We start from the raw sequence: 24,135 nt of genomic DNA on the forward strand, positions 1-24,135 counted from the left end.
TTTTTTTATAATGATTTGATACGAATCTATGGCTACGATATAACTAGTGAAGGGGCATAGATTTCATCGATACGTTTCCAAAAGCAAATGCTTCCTTAATGTGAATAAAATTGAATATTAAATTAAATTTCTGTGGAAAAATTTTGACGTGTTATATTAATACTTTTTGAGTTTATAACTATTAAATATATTAAACAATAAACGAACAATTTCATCGTAAAACTTGGAATAAATAAGTGTGATTTTACTGTAGACTACTGGAGCTCTGCCCAATATTATCGCAGCTTCGATATTCTTGTTGAAATCATGCAATCAGACCAGCTAGCTACTCTCAACTGGCTTCCAAAGAAACATTTCCGAGAATCTACAGTTTTGGATAGCACGAAAACCAGTTCTTTGACATATATCTACGTGAGACAGAGTTTCAGGGAAAACATTTTCCCGAGCTTCGTAAAATTTCCCCAGTACCCACGCGCCACAGATTGTCAAGCGCAACTATTTCGGATAGAAACATCCTCTTTAAACTAAAGCTGAAAGAAACGTGTTTCTCGGGAACTGAAAGAAAGAATCAAGGCATTTGAAAAAAGAGACTTGCTTTAGAACATTGTGTTGTGAAGTTTATAAAAAAATATCGTTATTATTAAGTACAAAGTGTTCGAAATGGAACTAAAAGTACTACTTTTCTTTTCTTTTCTTTTCTTTTTTTTTTTTTTTTTTTTTTTTTTTTTTTTTACCCTCTTAACTCAATGTTTTTTGGCGGCGAACGTTTCGTTACGAGCAGCTATATTATTATATTTTGAGTAAAATAAACTTAAAACTGAAAGCAAATTATTATTTTTAAGACAGTGTGAAATTCTTGCGTTTAATATTCACAATTAATGTTTTTGCTACCGATCTACCAAAAAAAAAAAAAAAAACTTGTTAGATAGGCACTCTTTTGTTTCACTTTAGGAGATTTCTATCATTTTGTGCAATAGAGTCACATAAATGCAGAAAATCGCTTTAAATGGGTGTGCTTTTAACATTATTGGTTTATTTCAGATTCCTCTAAGCGTTTAAGATCAAATTTCAGTTATTTGTATTAATTATAAGAGAAATGACTATGAAATTTTCTCTATCCCATCCTGAAGTAAATTATAACTGATATTAAATTAACAATGTTTAATTAATTTATCAAATACAATTACATTATAGTTGTTGTCGTTGTAGTGTTTCAAGTACACAATATATTTATTTTTTCTGACGCCTAAAATTGTTTCTGATGTAATTCAAAGATTTCAAAATTCGATTCTTTCACCAACTTCAACTGATTTTTTGATTTGATTGTGACAAAGAACACGAAAGCTATTTACCTGAGAGAACGGATGCCTTCGTGCAGCACTTTCTAGGGTGAACAGCTCGTATCGCAGTTGCCATATGCCACAAAACATGAAAACATCGAAGCAGACATCCCGTTCTCCGAGATTCGAACCGGGTTGAACTACCAGTATTTAGCGACTTTACCGCTGGTGAGTTTCCATTTTCGATTGGAGTTCCAGTAAAAATGCAAGAATCTGCAAGCAAGATCTCACAAGTAGAAATAATTTCCACGAGTTATACTCATAAAACTGGTACTGCGTAAAAGCGACGCTGCATAGTACCGACACTGCGTAGGACCGACAGGGAGTAGAACCGATACCGGCGAAGGCTGGATATGACTGACGCCATACGATCGAAACAATGAAATGTAAATTTTGATATTGGTATAATATTGAGTGAAAAGAATAATGCACATTTGTCACCTCACAGAACAGGGACGAGCAAAACCCCACTTTTATGTAATCAGATGAGAGCTCTTTCCTCACTAAATGAATTTTTTTTTAAGGCTCACCGCTCCTAACAATAGCTTTGACGAATACGATCGAGAACGGGCAGGGACTCAAGAGCGATGTGCTATGATTGAATGAAAAACGAAAAAAAGAAGAAAAAAAGTCGAGCAGTAGGATCGAAAAGATCGACTCAATCGAACCGCTAATTCTCTGGACTGATTTCTTTCAACTGATGTTTTGAGATTCCCTAAAATATTCTTTTTACATAGAATTAACTATGAAATTCTGGAATAAAAAATTCCAAATAAATTTTAAATGATAATAATTAAACTCACTTTTAATATGGACTAGAATGGAATGGGTAACTTTCTCCCCTAAATCCCCTAAATAAAAAGTGAACTCTTCTGACACGCTGCCAACTACAGCTCTTGGTAGGCGAACTTTAAAAGTGCTACAACTGTGTTTATGGCGAATCACGTTCCCGGGTTCAGTAAAGTGAATCTTTATATCTTCGCCGAAATAAAATTTCATCAATTTGTTATTTTTTAGGGCACTTGCATACGATTGACAATGGCATAAGAGGGATACTGGTGTAGAATCCATATCTGCACAGATTCGAAACCGATGTTTGAACTGCTTTTGTTGATCTTGGGGAGACTGACAGACTGTCGGCTCTATGAAATGTCGGAAATGTGCCACGTTCCCATATTTACGAGATGATAAAAAGTGGTAGACTTATTTATAATTTTTTGGATCATTCAAGATAAATTCTGCCTTTTCGAAGATTTAAAGTAAACGTGAAATATTTTCACTGTCGTCTCCGTGATTTGAGTTCTGGAATTTCCGTTTCCTAGTTTTCGTGCTTTCCAGTTATACCAATAAGACAAACGGTAAGCAGCGAGAAAATGGTATGCATTCTTCCCCATCTAAAGGGCGGTTAGGAAGAAGGGTGTCCTAGGCGCCAGCACTAGTTGGTGAAGAATTATCGTCCACCACCTTTTAGCTTGGCCGTCACTTGTAGAGTCATTTTTTAGAATTATTTTTTCGAAGTCTAGAAACTGAAGAAATGTGCAGTGCCCTTGTCAAGATTCAAACTCCGGACCTCTCGAATACCCGTTGAGCATGGTTCGAGTTACAAGCCGAAGGTATGCGGAAAAGAGGGAGAAAATGCCTTAGAGATTAATTGTTTTCAGCGTAACAGAACTGGCTAATTTAAAGGTGAAATATAATTTTCTAATGCTGCTTTAATTGCTAATAAATATAAAGTTGTCTAACAATAAAAAACAAATCTTCCATATACCTGTTTCATTAACCGGTATGTTTAGGTCAAGGAATCATTGCAGTATTTTTCTAGATTTTTCTCGCTTTATTATAATAGTTTTTTTTTTCAATTAAAAATATGCGAAATTAGGATGTTGAAAACAGAACTATCGAAATAAAATGCACAAGTTTTTGACTACGAAACTTTCAGAGGTGATGCAAAGTGTTACACTTTTCAATCGCCTGCAAACCCCAAAATGGTTCTTGTAATGTGGCGCTGTCGCCTCCAATTTGCAGCCACAGATGAGACAAATTTAATGTATATGTGAGGTTTGAAGCGTTATTATCGTCAAAAGAGATCACGTGCTTCGTCATAATGGAGCACGTGTCATACACTTATCTCGCATTACCACTTAATATAATGGGATATGTTTTACAAAAATGTACGTTATGTTACATAATATGTGGCACAATGAAATGTAGCACAAAGATGACGCGAGTGCCACCAGTAGTTAAGGATGGCACGACCTCTTCCAAGCAGAATCGTTATATATAACAAACTTACGGCCGGGGGAAAAAAATGAGGCATTTTGAAAGGATGAAGAAAGCGTGTGCTGGATCTAAAACCAAGAGATCTGCATCTTTACCCTTTTCTTTAAATACCTGTATAAACTGCGATTGCGCGCAGTTATGCTCTCATCCCAATACGCGCCTTGTCAGGACTTGCGTTTCTCTTGATTTGCTTTGGAAACATGAATGGTCCTGAATAGGAACAGGGAGCTATGTCAGGAAGGTGTGAAGTAGACAACACAAGCAGGAAGGGTATACGAAACCCTTTATTTTCAATACTTTACAGGTATTTCCGAACTTCGGAATACAGATACCAACCACTAGTGGTCTAAACGTAAAAATATTAAAACTACTAACTAAAACTCTAACTAAAAGCTAACTTTGAATTAGTATACAAATGCCCAGCACTAAGACTGGTTTTTATTTAAAAAAGGTATGCATGTAGTACGCCGAGCTTCTAAAACTACGATACGTCTGCAATTATCAAGAGGGCTAAACCTCTGGCCTTAAAGGCAACCAGCAACAGAATGAAAACTCATAAAACTACAGTGGCAAGCGGTTTACTTCCTCTAACTCCTTCTCTCTCTCTCTCTTGGCAAAAAGCCACAACTTAAGTACTTGGTGTTAGCAAGACAATTTGTATAAACAAGTTTAAAGCATTTAATTCTGGCCGGAAGTAGAAAATAAGAAGTGATAGTACAGTTTTAAAATAAAATAAACGTTAGTAAAACTTAGGATCCTTACAGCCTTACGAAACTCGATGGACTCATGCTGGAGCATTCGTGTCACTTTGAGTCCTGTTGTACCCTTTGTCTTAACTGGCACTGCACTACTTCAAGGACAAATCTTATTATTGGAATAAACATAAGTAACATAGCCAACAATTGCAGCATAGTTATAGAAATAGCAATGTATGACTGGTGTGAGTAGTCCGGAGTAGTTCGGGGTATCCTTACAGCCTTACGAAACTCGATGGACTCATACTGGAGCATTCGTGTCACTTTGAGTCCTGTTGTACCCTTTGTCTTAACTGGCACTGCACTACTTCAAGGGCAAATCTTATTATTGGAATAAACATAAGTAACATAGCCAACAATTGCAGCATATTTATACAAATAGCAATGTATGACTGGTGTGAGTAGACCGGGGTGGTCCCTCACCCATCCCCATAACACCTTGGGGTTCTCTAGACAAGGGGGACACGGCGCTATACCAGTTAACCGCTATGGTAGAAGGGTGGTGCTAGCGTCTTCCGTCACTTGTCATTTGAACCCTTTCTCTCAAGAACCTCTGTAATTTGATTCCCATTTTGGTACTGTCCTGCATTTTCGGAAAGTTACTGTTCAAGGTTTGAGTTGTTCGGACATGTTAAGCAATTTCTTTACGAAACACTTGTTATATAAAAGAACTGTGATATCTGTTGGGAACATCAACATCTTCATCATGCCCGTTAATAATATTGGCACCACAACATGACTAAATCACGAAACATATTTATTACTTCATAACACAACTTACTCGAGGATCACTGCTGAAACAATAGACACTGTCATATGGCATTCAATATTATATGGAAAATTACGCCTAAATATTTCAGTTATATATGCAGGGGTAGAAAATGTTATCGAGAATGGGCCGTAAGTCTGCCTTACCACACGATTGAAAATGGATGAAATATTAAGCATAGTTACAGTGTTTATGTAATAAAGGCAATAAATTTATTGGAAGGAAAAAATGACATTAAGTAAAGGAATGAATAAATTCGAAAGATAAGCTAATTGTTAAATGGTTAAACACATTTTCTTAACCCCTACATCGTTAACTCGTCCCAAACTCATTACTGATGGATCAAATTATTTACTTAATAGCGTCAAAGTGCTGAAATTTCATGTCCCGTCAATCGTCAGCACAACAATTCCATAAAGATGCCGGCACCTTTATACAGGTAGGCGACTACTCGCTTAAATCTTCACCTGGGAGTCCCGACATCTTGATGAAGGTTGTGCTCTTCATAGTACAAACTAAACCTCAGAACAATGCCCGAGCACCTTGGTATCTTGACAAGCAGTGGTCAACTTGCGGAAAGGTTCCAACACCTTTACGTAACTTTGCGACGATCCCCATCCTCACCTGCACGTGTGGTGTTTTATACGCAGTCTTTTGAAGACTGCGAATGCATGCGAAACGCCAAGTTTACACTTATAGATTTGCTGGTAGTTTTGATAGTTTTGCTTGTAGCACATGCTTGATTACTCTTGGAAAAACGATGCACTCATTTCATGATGCTTATTGCCAAGAAATCTGACAACTTTCTTCGAAGTGAAGTATCGTCGTTGAATGGCGGTGGTTTACCTACAGTAACCATCTTTTCTAATGAAAGGTCTTACTTACTCGTGTGAGTGGTCTTACTCACTCGTGTCTTAAAAAAGACTGACTGTTTCTGAACTTCTCTTGTAGCTCAATAGATGGCAATCAAGAAACATTAAGCCAGTAGTTGATGCAGCAATTCGTCTTCAAGAAAATAAGCATCAGCCATCGAAGACAACATCACGATGTTCACTCTGCAGCACCAAGAAAAAGCCTGTAAAAACAGTGTGGAAATGCAGCACAAGCAAAGTTGCACTCTGCTTGAAAACGAAAAACTGTTTCCATGAGTATCATAGAGACTGATTTGTAGGGATGTGCTCTGTGGGCGGTGGTCATTCACACTAACCGCCAGAAGTGGTTATTTTTTTTCATGCGTCTTGGACAAAATATGTGTAATTGTCGCAAATAATTTCATTGTAACACCTGATATAGTAAATAGAACAAGAGTTTTGCTGAAAACGTTACTTGCCTTTTCCTGGCTCTTAAGTTAAATGATTAACCAAACAACATCAGCTGAAGATGTAACGTAGCAATCTCAGTTTTATGGTAAATTTTACTAGCGTTTTTGAAGCGCTTTTCAGATTTTACTGATTTTGAATTGCATTGAGCCATTAATTATTCGTTTTTCCTTATTAGGAGGAATGACTAGTTAATGGTTGAAATTTAATTATTGGTTTTAGTTTGATTATTTAATTTTCCCTCCTCAGATTGATGTCTACTGTAGTAGCTTTAACAGCCAGCATGATTTGTGAAAAGATTCCCAGCCTCGTGCTTGCTCAAGAGAGGATGTGCAGAGAGAGGCCACACTTGATAGTGGCTATTGGTGACGGCTTAAAGATGGGCAAACTAGAGTGCCAGAAACAGTTCCGCTACAGGAGGTGGAACTGCACAGCCTTGGGAAGTGAAGACGTTTTTACCCCCGTTTTGGTAGTCGGTAAGTGAGAGTTAATTTCTTTTCTCGAAGAAGAAAAAGGCTTTTATATTTTTTTCTCAAATTTCTTACTTTTCTTACTAAACCTCTTCCAGAGGTTATTATGAAGATTTAAATTGTTATCACTACTGAACAAAAACCTTTCTCATGAAACCTTATGTACACTTTAATACTCTTTAAATGCACTATTGTAAGTTTTGCTTGTGTCTTAATTTGCAATTAGTAAATTAGTAATTAGTAAATTAACAGTGCCGCCAATCAGACTCGAAATACTTTAACGCAATTAAAAACCAGAAATTGAAGTAAAACTTTAAGATTCGTTGCGGATGCTCAATCAAAGTACGTAATTTGATGAAAGAAGGCAAGAAACCAAAACAAGACTAAGTCTTTTAAGAGAAACAACACTGTTCTATCTTTTTCAGCATTCTCAAATTGCAGCATGTTAACAACGGAGGAGTAAACAAATATTTCGTTTAATTTAATGTCACGTTTCAAATGCATATCATTATCTTATGTTTTCGGAGCATCCATTTATTCGGTGTAAAAAGCTTATTCACGTGCATATTTTAGGAAAAGCATAAAGCCATATTCAAATTACATTTATTTTTTGAACAACGAAAGATAATATTTGTATTCAATACGTATAATTCCTCAACGTTTTGGTCGAAATATAAATTATGTCAATATATTTTTGGTCGAAATACATATGTAATATAACTTCGCGGAGGGGCTCGGGGCTGAAGTGGCTGTCGAAAACGATAATGCCTGGTAAGACACTGGGATAAGCTCTCTTATTCTGATATCTAGTCACGGCAGCTAAACATACTAGTTACCTGAAGAGTTCGAACTTTTATGTCATGCATAACTTCAACATGAGACAACGTTCCTGTTTACAGAGATATGCAACGAAAACTCTCCTAACAATATGCAATTAAAACACCTCTTCACAGATACTCCTCAGTTTCTTTACCATGAAACTTCTCTTCCTGAAATCGTATCTTTCAATCTCGGAAGCATATTTTGTAATTGTTGTTCGGAAACAATCACATTTATAACTTCATTTGAAAGAAAATCTGATATCCTAAAATCTATATGAGGTATAAAACACTTTTTTCTTAAAGAATATATTTCTTTATATAAATGGGGAGGAGGTAAATCCTCCCTCAAAATTATTTATTACATTTTCCGCATTAGATGGTATAAGTTCTATGACTGATCACATCTCTGAGCTGAAGTGCAAGTCGCAAATGCCTGTGACTTTATGGACTTTGCAGAGTGGGCAATGAAAATGTGTCATATTGAAAGCTCTTTCAAGAGTCTGGTAGAAGAAAAAGCGTACCAGATTTCCGTATCTCAATCCTCAAGATGCTCTGAGTCAAATTCAGGACATTACTTGTTCTTTTCGGCAAAGCTTCGGCACAGGTGGGGCTTAAAAAATATGTTCTTTTTTTGTAATAACAAATCACTTTACTTAGACGACAACTGTTAAGAAAAGAACAATGATCTATGGTTTCCTGTTGTATATTTCAATAAAAACTTAAATTATATAATTTATAGATTACATACTTTCAAAATGCCTTAGAAATAGCTTACACTGAAATTTTCCAAGATAGAAACAGGTGTCTTGTGGCATTGAAATTATCTACACAGTCCAATAGTTAAATGCTTTGTAAGCATCATTTATAATGTGCATGTGTCAATCTCAACCACAAGATACAAGAAGGTGACTAGATTGAACCAAACAACCCTCTTACCGCAAACTATCTTGCGCGAGTATGAAGAAACGACACGACTATAATCAAAACATGCAAGACATTCACTGAATTTACTAGCGTCTATTTTACGGCAAGACATCTTGTGCTGTTATGAAGCAACAACACGACCATAACCAAAGCATCCAATACATTTAGATCATGGAGCCTCTGCTTTATTGCAAGATATCTTACGCATGAATGGAACAACGTTCATAGAACTTACTAGGATATATTTAAGTCGAAGATATTTTGCGCAGGTATAAAGCAACACTACGATCATGAAAAAGACACCAAAGATGTTTATTAGCCTCAAAATAAGGTTTCACATCATTAAGGAGGTTTTTACATTTGTAAGTTTTTTTGGGAATATGTTACTAAAGAAGTAATCATAAAAGATTGTGATTTATAAATCTTTCATCGTTCTTTAAACAGTGTAATTCTTATTTCCTTTGTCATATTGGGCATAATATTATATTCATTTGCATTAATAGGATGGTATTTCAAGCTGAACTTCCTTTTCTTTAATGTTTTCTTTAAATTCTTTTCTTTAAATTCTCTGTTCAGCTCTCTGTCTTTATGAAGAATACTTGCTTGCCCATAAATAATTTAAAAAGTGAACCTTTTTAACAGCTCCGAAGACAATTAGCATTACACGTTTACTTGTACTATTTTTAAATTTCTGTCAGAAATGTTTTCATTTTTTATTCGACGTTGAAATTAAAGCTTTAATACCAACCATTCTTTTCATTTTCTCCATAAAAGAGTTATCGAATTATCATTTTATTAAATTTTAACAGCAACACGTTCAATAAAAAATGAGGAACTTTCTTTTCATTTTGAGTAAAAGAAACTTTCTAGATTATTTCATAATTCTCTTCGTGAGAAAAATATTTTTTTAAATTAAACATTATTATTGATCTCTATATTCGTAGATTTTACTGCATCAAAATTTTATATTCTTCCCGCATTAATCGTAGAATTTATGCACTTTTTTATATTTTACAAAATGCGGTTTTGCCATATTAATCATAGAACATAGCCTGATGTATAACTAAACGAAATATTGCTTTTTGGAATTAATTACAATTTACATTATATGAAATGCGGCCTTCTCTTAATCCTACTCAGAAGATATACTACATGAAGTACGATCTTCTTGAAGTAATGTCAGCAACGAGTATGATCAAGCAACGAAAGAAAATTTCCAGAGGTCATTTTTGGTTTCGAATAACAAAGAGATCTGCAATTTTTTTCCCTTTTACAATTATTAGGTTATTTTTCATATCAAAATAATTTTTATATTACCGAAATTTTTAATGGTTTTTACGTGAATGGAATAAAAAAGAAAATGCATGATGTTGGCTTCTCTCACTCAATCCTTCTAAACTTAAGAATTCAAATGATTTATATACGTAAATGTCATTTTAAAAGCTACAACATAATAATTATACATTATAACTTCTTCATATACTACTTACATATTATAACTTCATATTACATTTCTTCACTTATAACTTTATACATTCACTACTTAATATATTATAAATTCATGTCTATGACATTTTTGAAAATACTTGCTTTAATTTTCAAATAAGAAACTTTTGGAACGTTCTTAATGTAACTTTCGGTTTGATTCTTTAGGATATTTCACTGAGTTACAGTAAGTCTAAAGCTGTTACAGTAAGTCTAAAGCTGTGAAAGGTTTTTTGCAAAAAAACTAATTTCGAAGATTTTCCTCCCGAGATAAAGTTATATCCCTAATCATCCCTACTCGCCAAAATTCACATCCAGTATGTTAATTTCATTGTTTCAAAATGTTTAAGAGTAAACTTTCGAAGAAATTACACTGAAAGCAAATTCTGTTTAGGTTCAATGTACTTAATAAGTTTCTTATTTGAGCCATTTTCTTTGAAAATGGTGCAAGTCCATTTTTGACAAAAAGTGAGTGAATAGTAACAATGCAATGAGCTTTTTATCTATAGACAGTTCCCTTCCCCTAAAAAAAAATCCTTTAAAATGTTCACTTTGTCAATATAAATTTACGCAATTAATGAAGTTACAAATGTAATTACTTTGAAAGTGGTGTAAGTCCACTTTCAAAGTAATTACATTTGTAATTACATTTGTAGTGGTGTAAGTCCACTTTCTATAAAAGCATAATATTTAGTTAAAAAATTATGCTACATAAACTCAAAAACTGTACTGCATCATGGATTATTACCTTATATTTCTCCAACACATCATGATGAATATTTTCAAAAACTTTCTCATAATGATAAAAATTGAAAATGCCACATATTATTAATATAAAGTTTTAATTAAAAATTTAAATGGCATTACCTGAAGAAATGTTGAAATAAAGCCTTTTTATTTTTTGACATATTTAATAAACATTCCATAAAAAATTTATTTGATTCAATTAATTTAAATGCCATATTTAACATTTCATAAATGTATGATTTTTCATACATAAAAAAAAAAAAAAAAAAAAAAGCAGCAAATGCTTAGTAAAAAATAGCCGCGTCCCATTTCTTGTTTTACCACGTATGCTTTGAAAGGCAGTTCCAATAAAGAATCAGCAAAAAATATGCTACAACTACAGTACCTTTCATTGCATTTGAAAAGTCCGTTTATCAACAAAGTTACAATTAATATGGATATGTCAATATGCAAAGTATGGAAAAAGAATCTAATGACGGACGTAACTTGCAGCAAGACATCTTTTTGCCAAAGAACTATTCCCAAGGCTTCGCGACAAATATTTCGTGACCCGTAACCATTCATCAAACTCTTTTAGCATATGCAATGCACACTTGTTCGTGAATTTACGAGACATTAAGCAAGGTTATATTTTACAATGTCAACGGTATTAAATTAACGTAATTTTTTTAATGTTAATCACCTACGTATTCTTCTTCCCTCATTATTTCTCTTTCTTGGACATAATCAATGTTTGCCACGAATGAATATTGCCGCCTATGCTGGTGGTATGTACACACTTTGCAAGAGTTATCTTTGTTCTTTTCTTTTCCTCATCACCTGAAATTGGAAGCCATAATTCTTTTCTGTCTCTCCTTAGTATTGCCTGGAAGCTAAGGAGTATGGGAATTCTACTCCAGAACCAGCAGCACTCCCCGTATCTTCTGACCTTGTGGTATTTACTACCCTGAGGCAAAAAATTTTGAAAAAGCTTCCACAAACATCTGATCAAATAATGGGCTACACAAAAAGACTAATATTACGCCTAGTAAATCAAGTAACACGTAATCAAGTAATGGACGTAAACACTTCTGGAAGATGAATCATTTATCAGAAGTTGACAAACACGTCAATGTTGGTTCGCCGAAACGCAATTGGACCCAGAGGCGCTAGCTGTTTATTATACATGCATGTAATCATGACAAAAAAAAAAGTTTTAAAATAAAATCTACCTTTAACTAACAAAAAGCGATAACACAAAAGAACAGGCCTATTTATTTAGTATAAACGGACAGGAAATGGGTTATTCAAAATCCATATCAGTTATGGCTTTTGAATAAATCTATCCCTGTCCATTTATAAGAAACAATTTAGTTTGAAAATCTCAGAATCAGAAATATTTATTTTGAAAATATCAGAAAGAAGGCTATTTTTATAAGAATATCTGTTGTCTTAACGTTGCCCGCTGTAATATAAATACTATAATCCTTTAACATAATCTAAAGCAAATTGGATCAGGGGTAAAGATCAAGGCTGGAGGGTCAGATAGGTGCCTTATGAGGCAATTGCCTTGATCCTCTAGTTTTAAGGGGACGTGCATATCATTCTAGAGTATTTAAAATATGTCAGTTTCAATCTTAGGTTTCATAAAATTATAAGGACGAAAAAAAGAAAGAACTTCAGAATTCTTAGGGTCTATTTTTTTTTTAATTCCAGTTTCATTTAGTCTACTTGCTATTTTTCAATTTCCAGTTCTGGGCAGATTGCCTTCGATTGCCTTAATCCTTCAGCCTAATCTTATTTTCCAGGGGGGGGGGGAAGGGATCGGAGTTTAAGATGAATAATCTTACTTTTTACATTATAAATTCAAACCTTGAAAACAAAACACCAAAAAGGAACAATGAAAACAAAGCAAAATAAAACATAAATTTTAATAATTTTAAATGAAAAAAAAAATACATGAAGTTTCGGCTAAAGTGGAGCACTCAATGAAATTACAGAGAACGATTTTTGAGTACATGCTTTCAGCACCTGCTCCGCTTCCGTCCGCAGCCCATAAATGAATTGTATATGAGTAAGCCTCCGCATTTGTAAGAGCATGACCCCCCCCCACTCGAAATCCGCACAGGGAGTGACGATTTACGCCAGTAAAATTTTTTTTATTTTTCGCCCACTTCAATGCGCCGTTTTCGCACACGTATACCATTGCTAAATCTGCTTATTTCAATCCCCCTCTATATTTTTCCAGATACTTTTGAATCAACCTGCATATTATACTATATATCAAATTGCTAGCAACTTAATTATGTACAACATAACATTTACACGTTCAAAAAGAAACAGCATCACATAAATCTACGATTCTATAGGAACTTTTGTTTGTACAATTGGGTATTACTTACAAGCTTCTAAAATCTTTGTTAATAATAACAGAAGCATAAATATTCTTAGACTATTTTAAAGGATTATGGTATTCATATTATACCGGACAACGCTTAGATAATAGATCTTCTCATAAAAATTGCCTTCTTTCCGAGGTTTTTCAAACTAAATGACTGACATGGTAGTACCAAGTATAAAAAGAATTATCGCATTTCCCTGTTCGATTTAGAAGATCGACTTATTTTAAAAAGCTTAAATAGTTCTCAGTTCATATCATGAGGTATTTTAAATTCCAAATGTCCACGTATAGATTAAAAACCTCTACCAATACAGTTATAACTCAAAATTCTACTTTTCTCAACTTGATTTTAACGTAAAGGTCTATATTTATACAGACTTTTGGACATTTTATTTCGGAGCAGGAGACGTGAAAAATGAGCACTGCCATCGGCAGGATTCGAACTCCAGACCTTCCAACTGCTAGAAGTGCTTTCTAATTATACCACGAAGGCATGTTGTAATGGGGAAAATACCTTGCATTCTCTCTCACATAACAGGGCTGGCTACCCGTGAGAGGAAACCCAATCACCGAATCCTGGTGAAGAATTATCGTCCATCATTTTTTTTTAGTTCGGGTGCCACTGTAGAGACATTGGGTTAATTTGAAGCCAGGGAACCGAAAGAAACTGCACTGCTCTCACAGGGATTCAAACTCTGGTCCTTTGGACTGCTGCCGGACATATTTTTCGATTCTACTACAAAGGCACGCGGTAAGGAAGGAAAAAATATCTCATCCCTTAAGCTATACAACTATCAAGGCAAGTTATCGACAATAGAAGAATAAGGAACTTAGAAATAGTTTAATATAGGTAACTAAAAATTTAATCAAATCAAATGCCTATCAGTTCAGGGTCAGCAACAGAGCAGGAAAATATTCAAAACCCATCACACACTTCACTGAAGCAGGAATTAATCTTACCCAGCTAACTGCTACAACACAAACAAGATCAAACAAGTGTAAAATAAAAAATAACTATAAAGTCTGTTACACAATTTAATTGCATAGAACCAAAATAAATTTCTTTGCTACTTTTATCTTACTAGTTATTTAATTCTCCATTTTTTATTAGTCATTATGCCATTTATTAGTTATTGGTTTTACGGCAGCTTTTATTAGTTTTCAATAGTTATTAGCCCAAAGGGGCAATTGCCCAGAAGGGCTCTTAATTTCGTTTTGGCATTTTGCGCTGATTCACTATAAACAGCGAATCACTTCAGTTGTTGTCAGAGCTCTGTATCATAAGAATATTACAGCCCTAAAGAAATTAAATAATGAAGAATATGCATAAAGGTATGTATGTTTCTCGCATTGTGATAAAACAACGGTACCTAGAGACATCTAATTTTGAATAACGTACGTCTCCACTCGAATACGGGCATCTGGAAGCCCAAATTTGGAATTTGTTTTATTATCTATTTCATATTTTGTAAAGCATTTATGAGTTTTTGATTAAGAAACATAACGATTTCGAAGCGAGCAATGACAACACTGTACGGGGAAGGGGGAGATTTTTATCTTCAGTCCGCCAGACTGTGTATAGGAAATTCTAAAAATATGCTCTTTCAAACATTTTGTGATATTGTTGTTGAATTGAATTTTACACTTTAAGGGCGAAGTACGTGATATTTAATAACTAAACACGCAAAACGTTAAAAAACGCCAATTTGGGCTTAATATAAAATCTGAAGGTTTTCAGATATTTTTTTTAATTTATCTTATTAATTAAATCATTCTCCAGTTTTTCCTTATTACGAATTAGGCATTACATTTTCCTTAAGTATATTTCTGCTAAGATGAAATTTAATATGAATTTAAAAGCATTTTAGGAAACAAAAAAGGATAACTAAAAATTATGTGGAAATACTGAAAACAAAATATCTGATAACAGGTAGAAATTGTTTGGGAATAAATAGTGGTACCTGCGAATATATTCGACCATCTTCGGTTTCAAAAAGAAAAAAAAATCATATTTCCAAATAACATATAATATTTTGTTAACGTTATTTCTCGAGGGTTAAAGGCTGAGAAATAGTTCTCTAGGCGTGTTATTATCAAGTCACTCCATCCCTTAATTGAAAGATCGCAACATTTTATCCCCGCTCTACCACTTTACGTCTGATTTCAATCTTAATTGATCACCCTGGTAATTTAAAGGCAACGCAGACTGGTGGTTGACGTCTCATTCCTGAAATTACCAAAAACTGGTTCAATTTCTCTCAAATTATTTTTCTTTAATAAACTTTTTTTTCTGTCAGAATTTCAGAAGCTTGCTGTTTTCCCTTCTTATGCTTCGAATTAAACGTTCATGGCTATGGCCATTAACTACCTTGTTCAAGTAGTTAGTTCCTGGATGATTGATTATGTGTGAACACAGCAAGCTTATGAGCATTCAGATGAGATTAAGACCCTAGTAAAGGTTTTTAAATCAGTATTGTAGATAATAACCAGGTTTGCAAGCTACCATATATCTTCATCAAGCTGTAGAGTGACTAGGTTATATCTATGCGGGAAAGGGAAAAATAGGTAATGTCCTCGTCAAGATTCGATTCAGCCAGGACTCGCCTAGATTCGCTCGAGGATTCGTCTGGATTCTCAGCAGGATTACTCCGGTATGTGCATCGAGGTTGCTTCCAGTTACACAACGAAGGTATGCAGAAAGGAGAAGAAAATATTTACTTTATAAAGTGATAAGTTTTGTTTTGTTTTTAATGTTCAGATTTGCAGATTTGCTCTTTCGAAATTTTGTTTACAAAAAAACAAAAGCGTAAAGGTTAACATTTTTGCTAGCAGGTATTTTAAAGCCTTAAATTTCAATCTCTTCAAATTGAAGCTTGTATTGGGGCCATTCCAAAAATTCTGTCGCTTCTGGTAGCTTTTTTCGCGCTGAATAAACTCTTTACAACACTCTATAAATAGAACATTGCCATATCACCATCTGTCAACCATCTGTCAATAGCCGAAGAAAGTCCGCTATTGACACGATATGAAATTATAAGAATATCCAGTTTACCAAGCAACACATATCTGTTACTTGTATGCAGTGAGAAAGACTTGAGTTCTGTTAGTCATGTTCTTACTGCGATTTAAAAACGTCAGTGCCATGGCATTTCTTTTTTCTAGGTACCAAAATTGTTTTATCGCTGTTAGGTTATTTACAAAACTTTCACTCATAAAGAACAGTAATCAATCTGCAATACTAAAAAAATGTGACAAAATCTAATGTGCGTGCCGGGGAGAAGTTTTGTTGTGTATTAAGTTTCGGACTGAGAAGAATTATTCCATATAAATTATTATATCTTCAAAATTAGTCAACCAATAAGCTCTAAAATCCGCTGTGTTCAAGTTCTTCATCTGCGGTTTCCACCAATGACAGATCGGTTAAAGACTACTGAATACTTACTGGTAGTTCATCCCGGGGTAGAGCCTAGAAGAGCGAACTGGTTACATGGTTGGTTTCTGTGTTATTTTCCATATCCGGCGTGATTACGAACCAGTTTTCCTTAGAATATTTTCAATAAAAGCGTCCTGACCTATAAGGCAGACATGCTTCGTGTGCTTTGCCAAAATCTCCGTCTGCAGGCGTCCACCAGTAGCCGAAGTACTTAACACTGCTGAAGACTGGTAGTTTGTTATATCCCTGGGAATAGGTTGGCTGCATGATATTATTTATATCGTGAGTTGTTAGATAGGTAACCCTCACTAGCGATTTCTAATAGACAAGGCGTCTTTCATGATGATATAAACAAATGCAGCCTTCTTCCTCACAGAAAGCGTAATAAAATGTCAAGAAATATTTTGGTCAAGTCCGCGATTCGGAGCTCGAATTTCTCAAAACTTTTCTCAGCAGTTAGGTTTTTTGACAAGAATATGACAGTTTTTACGTGTTTTCAGCGAAAATGATTATTTTATTGCTAACTTCAAATGCGATGTTATTTCAAAGTTTTTCTAAGAACCCAAAGAAATCTTGAAACAATCTGAAAGAATCTTAGATAAAAGCAGCATATTGCTAATAAAATTCTATAAATTTAGCACCGTCATATTTAGTTAGTATCTTTAGTATCACCGTTGTTAGTATCATTAGATGCTCAAACAAAGAATCTTTATTTTTCCGAAAATTAAAACTACGAAACTGCAATTTTTGCTGTTCCCATTTTTATGCTCCGTTGCCGTCTCATTTTTAAAAAAAAATGCTCATTCTAAATCAAATACTTCTCAAAATAACGATTTTGCAGATTCATGATTTTGAGCAGTGTCGCTGAATATTTCGCTTGGTAATTGCAAAGAAAGTTTTACAGCATATTTTTAGACTTCAGCGAGAATAAAAAAAAAAAAAAAAAAATTGAATCAAAACATAGAGCGCATCATGATGTCACGAGTCTGCCACCTGTTTCGCAGCCGACAGGAGATTAATACCCTTGAAAAAAAAAGGAGCGAATAATTAATAAATAGAATGGAATTGATAGTAACTACGCAGTAGCAGTGTCCAATTATAAAACTGAACTAATCAAAGAAAGAATTACATGCAAACATTCTAAACAATGTAGGTCCGATAATCACAATTTCATGGCCTAGTTCGAGAAAGTCGTGATCATGTAATTGGTCAGTCAAGTGAAAATCCGTTTAGCACATTTGTTTCGCTCCTTGGAAATAATATGAGAGGCTGAAAATTCTGAGTCGAAGTCCGCATGGAACTTCATCCTTGGCCATGACTTTGTAGCTATGTATACCCACATATTTACCGATTTAATCAGTATTAGTCCAAAGGGGCTTTATCCCTGAAAGACTATTGTTTTCGCTTTGCCATTTTGCGTTGAATCACTATAAATGTCCGTTTCACTTTTCAAACTGTTGCCACCCAATGTTAGAGTCCTGCATTATATTTGAAGAAATTAAATAATGAAAAATATGCATAAATGTATGTATATTTCTCGCACTGTAATAAAACAACGGTACATAGAGCCATCGAATTTTGAATGACGTAATCCTTATGCGAATATGAGCATGTGGAAGCCCAAGTTTGAAATCTGGAATTTGTTTTATGATCGATTTCATATTTTTTAAAACTTTACGAATACTAAACGAATTTTTGAGTAAGAAACTCAGCGATTTAAAAGCGAGCAATGGCAACACTCTATAGGGAAAAAAGACGTTTTTATCTCCAGCGCGCGGAACTGTGTATCGGAAATTCTAAATATATGCTTATTTTAATATTATTTTGCATCATTGCTACTGAACTGAATTTTATGGTTTAAGTGCAAAGAACATGACATTTAATAAATAAAGGTAACACACAAAATGTTAAAAAACGCCCCTTTGGACGTAATTTAAAATCTGAAACCTTTCAGATTTTTTTAATGCTAATTCTTTTTATTTATTTATTTATTTATTCAATTTTCTGTATTTAATTAAGTTGTTCTACGTATTTCCTTTTAGTTTTGTTATTTCTGTAGACAGCTTTCTTTTACTCTGATAGTTTGTTATATTTTCTACCGTAGTGTTGTAATGGGTTACTAGTCTCGAAACGTGATTTGGCCGCGTATCACCTTAAATGTTTGCATCACTTTCAAATTATTTCCACCAAATATCATCTCTCTGTATTATAGCTAAAGAAATTAAATAATTATGAATCTGAATGAATCTATGTATGTTTCTCGCCCTGTGCAAACACGACGGTGCCTATTGTCATCAAATTTTGAATGCCCACGTCCCTCCGTCGCTAAACTAAAGTAAACTAAACTATAGTCCATCAAGGAAGTGTGTGATGCTGTAGTCCGACAAAGAATACTGACTGACACAAAACTTCATTCTATTATTCTTAGAGAAAATAATAATAATGGACCATGAGCGGCTTTGTGCACTCGGCCGAATTTCATTACTCCATCTCCATTTCTGATAATTAAGTTCGAACCTGAATTCACATTCGTCATACTTTGAGATCTGGTTGCATTAAAAAATAATTGAAAACAATTATTATTGTGCCTTCAGCACATGTTATTTCAGCTTTCCTCTTCAAATTACAGCACAATGCACTCTTAGTATCTGAGAACAGAGAATTCCACTATCGGCAATGGATAGATGGCGCTAATTACCTCTTTTATGATGTCACAGAAAAATGTCCGTCGATCATAATTTAACAAAATGATTTACGATCGAAGCTTACTGCATGTGAAATCGCCAGGGGTTTATTTTTCTATTTCTTGCCATGAATCATTTTGGGAAATTAAAGTTTGGCCTTACAGGATCTATTCACGATGAGAAAGGTATCGGCGAATAATTTAGAGCTTCTTCGTCCTTTGCACTGATCACGCTATTGAGGCATTATATTTCGCTAATGAGACATTAAATATTCTTAAGGAATGCCCCTCTTTAAATGATATCTCTATTATCTAGTCTGTATCATCATCAGGGTACCTTTAGCCAACGTATATCCAATTAAGAATCCTGGATATTTCAGACAAGTATGTTTAAGACTTACCCGAATACAACCAATTCCTGATTAATAGGTCACGGATCAATAAGGCTTGAAATTAACAAGATCTTGTCTTAAAAAAATTACTGATGCTTGGAAAATGATAAAAGGGGATTTGGTGACGTTTTCTATGGCGATAAACATTGCTGGCTGGAAGTTTGGAGATAATCAGCAGAAATCTGAAAATTTCGGAGTAACTATTTCATGTACTTGTACGCCAAATAAATTCCCTTTTTACAGGAGCTAAAATATATACTTGCAACCAATTTTTATTAATTTATTTAAATACATTCCATAATTTAAATCTCATCTATTTTCAACCAAAGTTTGCATTATAGATTTCGTAGTTCTTTTTTCTTAAAAGTTTTATAGTTCCTAATTTTAGAAAATAAAAAAAGACTTGATGTTTTTTATTCTAATTTCTTTTACACTTTATTTAATTATTTTATATGTACATGTATATTTTAGCTTTGAAAAAAGATATATGCACAGTAAATGATAATGGAATGCATACATTACACTCTTTAGCGGTTAGGCTTTTCCATACATTGTTCTTTTCTCCGATTTCAAAGATTCACCGCAATTTGGTTGCATTTTTGCTCATAATTCTTCTAATTTATGCTAAAGCTTATATAAAAGTTATGTTGGAAAAAAATTCCTATAAATATCTTGTCATCTGTTTCAGCAAAAAATCTCGGTCTCTGTTTCAGCTAAAAGTCATTCTGACACATTTTAGCACGTATTTTTTGCATCAATTTCAAAAGCAAAACATGTTCGTTCGGCTGAAACAGTAAGAAAAATGTAAAATTTTAGCGGAAACGTAATTCGACTTAAAATCAAAACAGGAGGGAAAATGGATTGTAAAAAAAAAAAAAAAAAAAAAAATGTTGGATGTCTTGGGAGTGGAACTGTCAAATTTTCGCCAACTTACCATGAATCGAAAGATTCACCAAAAATTAACTTTGCCTATTGCCGAACAAATGAAAAAATTACGGTACTTTCTAATTATCCCCCCCCCATGGAGAAAATAAGATTTTTGGCGACATTGTAGAGAAACGCTTGTTAGGCTATCTTTACGTTTATTTCAATGATCTATCAAGTGTCATCCATTTTTTTTTTCATTCTTCTTCTTCAATAAAAAAACTCACGCAAACGGCTAGATTTTTTCCCTCTGTCGTTCTTCCCATGCACACAGCGATCTGTTTTAGTTAAAAAAAAGGCAAATGATTGCACAAACTTGGCACCAAAATCCTAAAATAAGTTGGGGAGAAGGCGCCTGATGCCTTTAAACGAGCCACATTACGTCCGAGATTTCGCAGTAGGAGAGACAACTGCACTGTGTAGTCAAACTCTGCACTAAAATGCTGCATTTCCAATAGGAAGGATTATAATCTACTCCTCATGACGACGAAAACCTCAATGCGCAAACGTGAATTATCACATAAATACGTTTTCGTGACAAAATTCATTGCCTCATCAGTACATTTTTGCGGCTTTTAGTTGGGGATGCCTATAACCAGAAAGTACAGATTTTACTATCATGAAATATCTATTCACACAACCAAGTAAATTTATTTTCATGATTAAATTACTTCTTGAAAATATAGGTAACTTGTTAGAAGTAGTACTTTTCTGTTATTTGTAACGTGGATTAATTAATTATCTTTCCTGTGCTATTTTAACTGTCCTTAGAATAACTTGGATTCTAAGTTAACTGCGAGCATCGTCCCAATGTTAACCCAGTTGTTGACAATAATTGCTGCTAATTCATATTTTAAATCAAAATCAAATTAACTTGAAATCAAAATTAATATTTTCCCGCTTATCCTAAACATTCTCAAAGAGCTACGATTAAAACTTTTTCGTGCATCCTATTGAAAAAAAAAAAAAAAAAAAATCTAAGTAATTTACTTTGTACCTTTTTAATTTTTTCTACTTATTTAACTTTAGTTCTGCTCTTAAAACGCTAAAACAAAATTTCATAGTTAAATTTTAAAGTCTCTGTTTGTATTCAATTGAGTCTTCTGAAATATGTTACAATTTAATCAATATTACAGTTCAAGTTTCTTAAAGTGCTTTAGATTTTCTGCAGTTGAGCTACAATTGTATAAAATCAGCAAAGTACCTATGCAGCTAACTTGTTCTTCTCGGAACATTATAAGGAATTATCACGTTACCTCGTCCGTGCTCTTGTAACTGGTTAGCTAGTAATTAGAAAATTTGTGGCTCAAATACAGGTAAAGGCATAGTTGATTTTTCGAGTTTTCCCGTTCTAATAGTCTCTACCGTATGCTCAAACTAAAATGTGGTGACTCGTCCCCATTTATACTCGGTTTATTGCTTCTCCCCAGTCGTCCTTGAAGTGAGGAAGAATGTAAGAAATTATCGCATTCCCTCGTGAGTGCGTTTCTGGTGTAAATGATTAGCATGTCAAGTTGTTTTCCGCTCCAAAAAGCTTAGCAGCTTCTGAAACACGAAACGCCTTTATAACGGTGACCCGCCATAAACTGCCTGCACCTTTACAAAGGTCGGCTGTTATTCGAAAAGATGGAAACCTCCGTAATGGTGCATGGACCAACGCTAAGCATTTTGTTATCAGTTGCAATCTCTGTTGGTCCTAAATTCTATTTCCCGGTGCCTCCCTAAATTCTAAAATTTTGCCATCCTTAAACGATCGAGATGAAATAAATCTCCGGCATGTCTATGGAAAATTACTTTCCTTGTACAAAATTAAGATAAGTCTCCAATAATAATAAGTCAGGATCATTCTAAAATTCGTAAGTCCTTTTTATCAGAGCTTTGGGCTGTTGTGCTGAAATAAAAAGCTTATCTCATTAGAATTCATCATTCTTAATTTTAATTTATCGTTGTCAACGTTTCGTGTTTTTTCGTATGAAAAAGAAAATAATTTTTAGATATTTCGAGAGAAAAAAACACTATTTAAAAGGAGTACGGAAAACAAATGACACAAAGATAAATACTGACTATTAATTTGCTAAACATTTTATCTTTTTCTCCTTATCTGCAACGTTCCTTCCTTTGGGTTTGAAAAAGGTATTTTAGATTTACTACATTTTTTTTTTCAATACAAACATTGAAAAAAGAAACGTTAAAATTTATTTTTAGATGAAAGGTGTTGGTGAGCATGAATGGAGACCACATTAAAAGCCCTATAAAAAAATACACTCTTGAAGATAAAAAGTGGTTAAATAACTTTCAGAAAACATCAAAATAAAAAAAATTAAAAAAAAAAAAAAAAAGATATTGGAATTAGAACTTAGACACTTCATATAGTTTATTTATTGCTAGTTGAGACACTAATATATTAAAATCTTGAAACATTCTTACTTTCTTGCAAATTAGATACAGAAATGCATTTATTGTCGACATATATGTAAAAAGGAATTAAATGTCTTCGAATTTGTCTCCGAAGGAAATGTCTCCGAATGGAATGTTATCGGTTAATAGATTAATGTATTTCTATAATTTCTTATTATGCAATAAAGGTACTCGCCTAGGGTGCAAAAATAATGAAGCAAGTATTGCGTTGTCAAAGATTACGAATCAACATGACTATATTATCAAAAGAAAAAGTTTACTTTCTAGAATGCGACTTCGCATTGATATGTAGTGTCTAAGGCATACAAGTAATTTTCTATTAATGACCCTTGGTATAACTTTATACTAGATGATATTTATTCAATGGTTTGGACAATTCATAGGTGTTGCAGGTTCAAAGTAATATGTTACTTAGTAAGATAATTGTAATAAGATTGATTATTGCCTTAGAACATAATACTTATTTTCCTTTTGGTCACCACTTTCATTTTTGTTTCACTGAATACTCGCTTCCCAAAGGTGCATCGAAATTGAGATGCTCTGAATGAGTACTATTATACACTCATGACGCGTGAAGACAAAGGCAAGCGACAACAGCATCGTAGCCTCTTTTCTAATATATCTCTGCTTAAGCACAGGAATCAGTCTGATCCTGTAATTATGCTAAGATTGATAGTTAAATTGCGACTGAGTACTTCGCATCAGGAAAAGTTACTTTCCTAGCTATTATTCTGCGTGACAGACTGATTACTATCTTAGAAAATAACCACTGCTTTATTTATTTATTTTTTTTTTGGCGACATCATCACTGTTTTTTTTTTTTTTTTTTTTTTTTTTTTTTCAACAATGTTACTTTTCCGATGTAAAACAAGATATCAAAGCATTTTAGATAGTATAAGCTAGTATTAATTAATTTAAGATTGACTAATGTTTCCATTACTAATATATATATTGATTATTATTAGTACTTTCCCTTGAAGTGGGGAAATGTCTCA

The 24,135-nt window shown here is 33.8% G+C and overlaps 1 protein-coding gene across 2 annotated transcripts in view; it reads left to right on the forward strand.

Annotated features, from left to right (window-relative positions):
• LOC118190940 (protein Wnt-7b-like) overlaps positions 1-24,135 on the forward strand; it is a 385,777-nt gene that overhangs the window by 278,734 nt on the left and 82,908 nt on the right. For both annotated transcript variants that reach the window (XM_085819318.1, XM_085819320.1), the window contains exon 2: positions 6,713-6,939. In XM_085819318.1, coding sequence (XP_085675444.1) covers positions 6,713-6,939 — 227 coding nt within the window. The remainder of the gene's footprint in view (positions 1-6,712; positions 6,940-24,135) is intronic.

The sequence above is a fragment of the Stegodyphus dumicola genome, chromosome 6 (genome assembly GCF_044657685.1).
Source record: "Stegodyphus dumicola isolate Sdum_Otavi_A_Nest chromosome 6, ASM4465768v1".
Lineage (NCBI taxonomy): Eukaryota > Metazoa > Arthropoda > Arachnida > Araneae > Eresidae > Stegodyphus > Stegodyphus dumicola.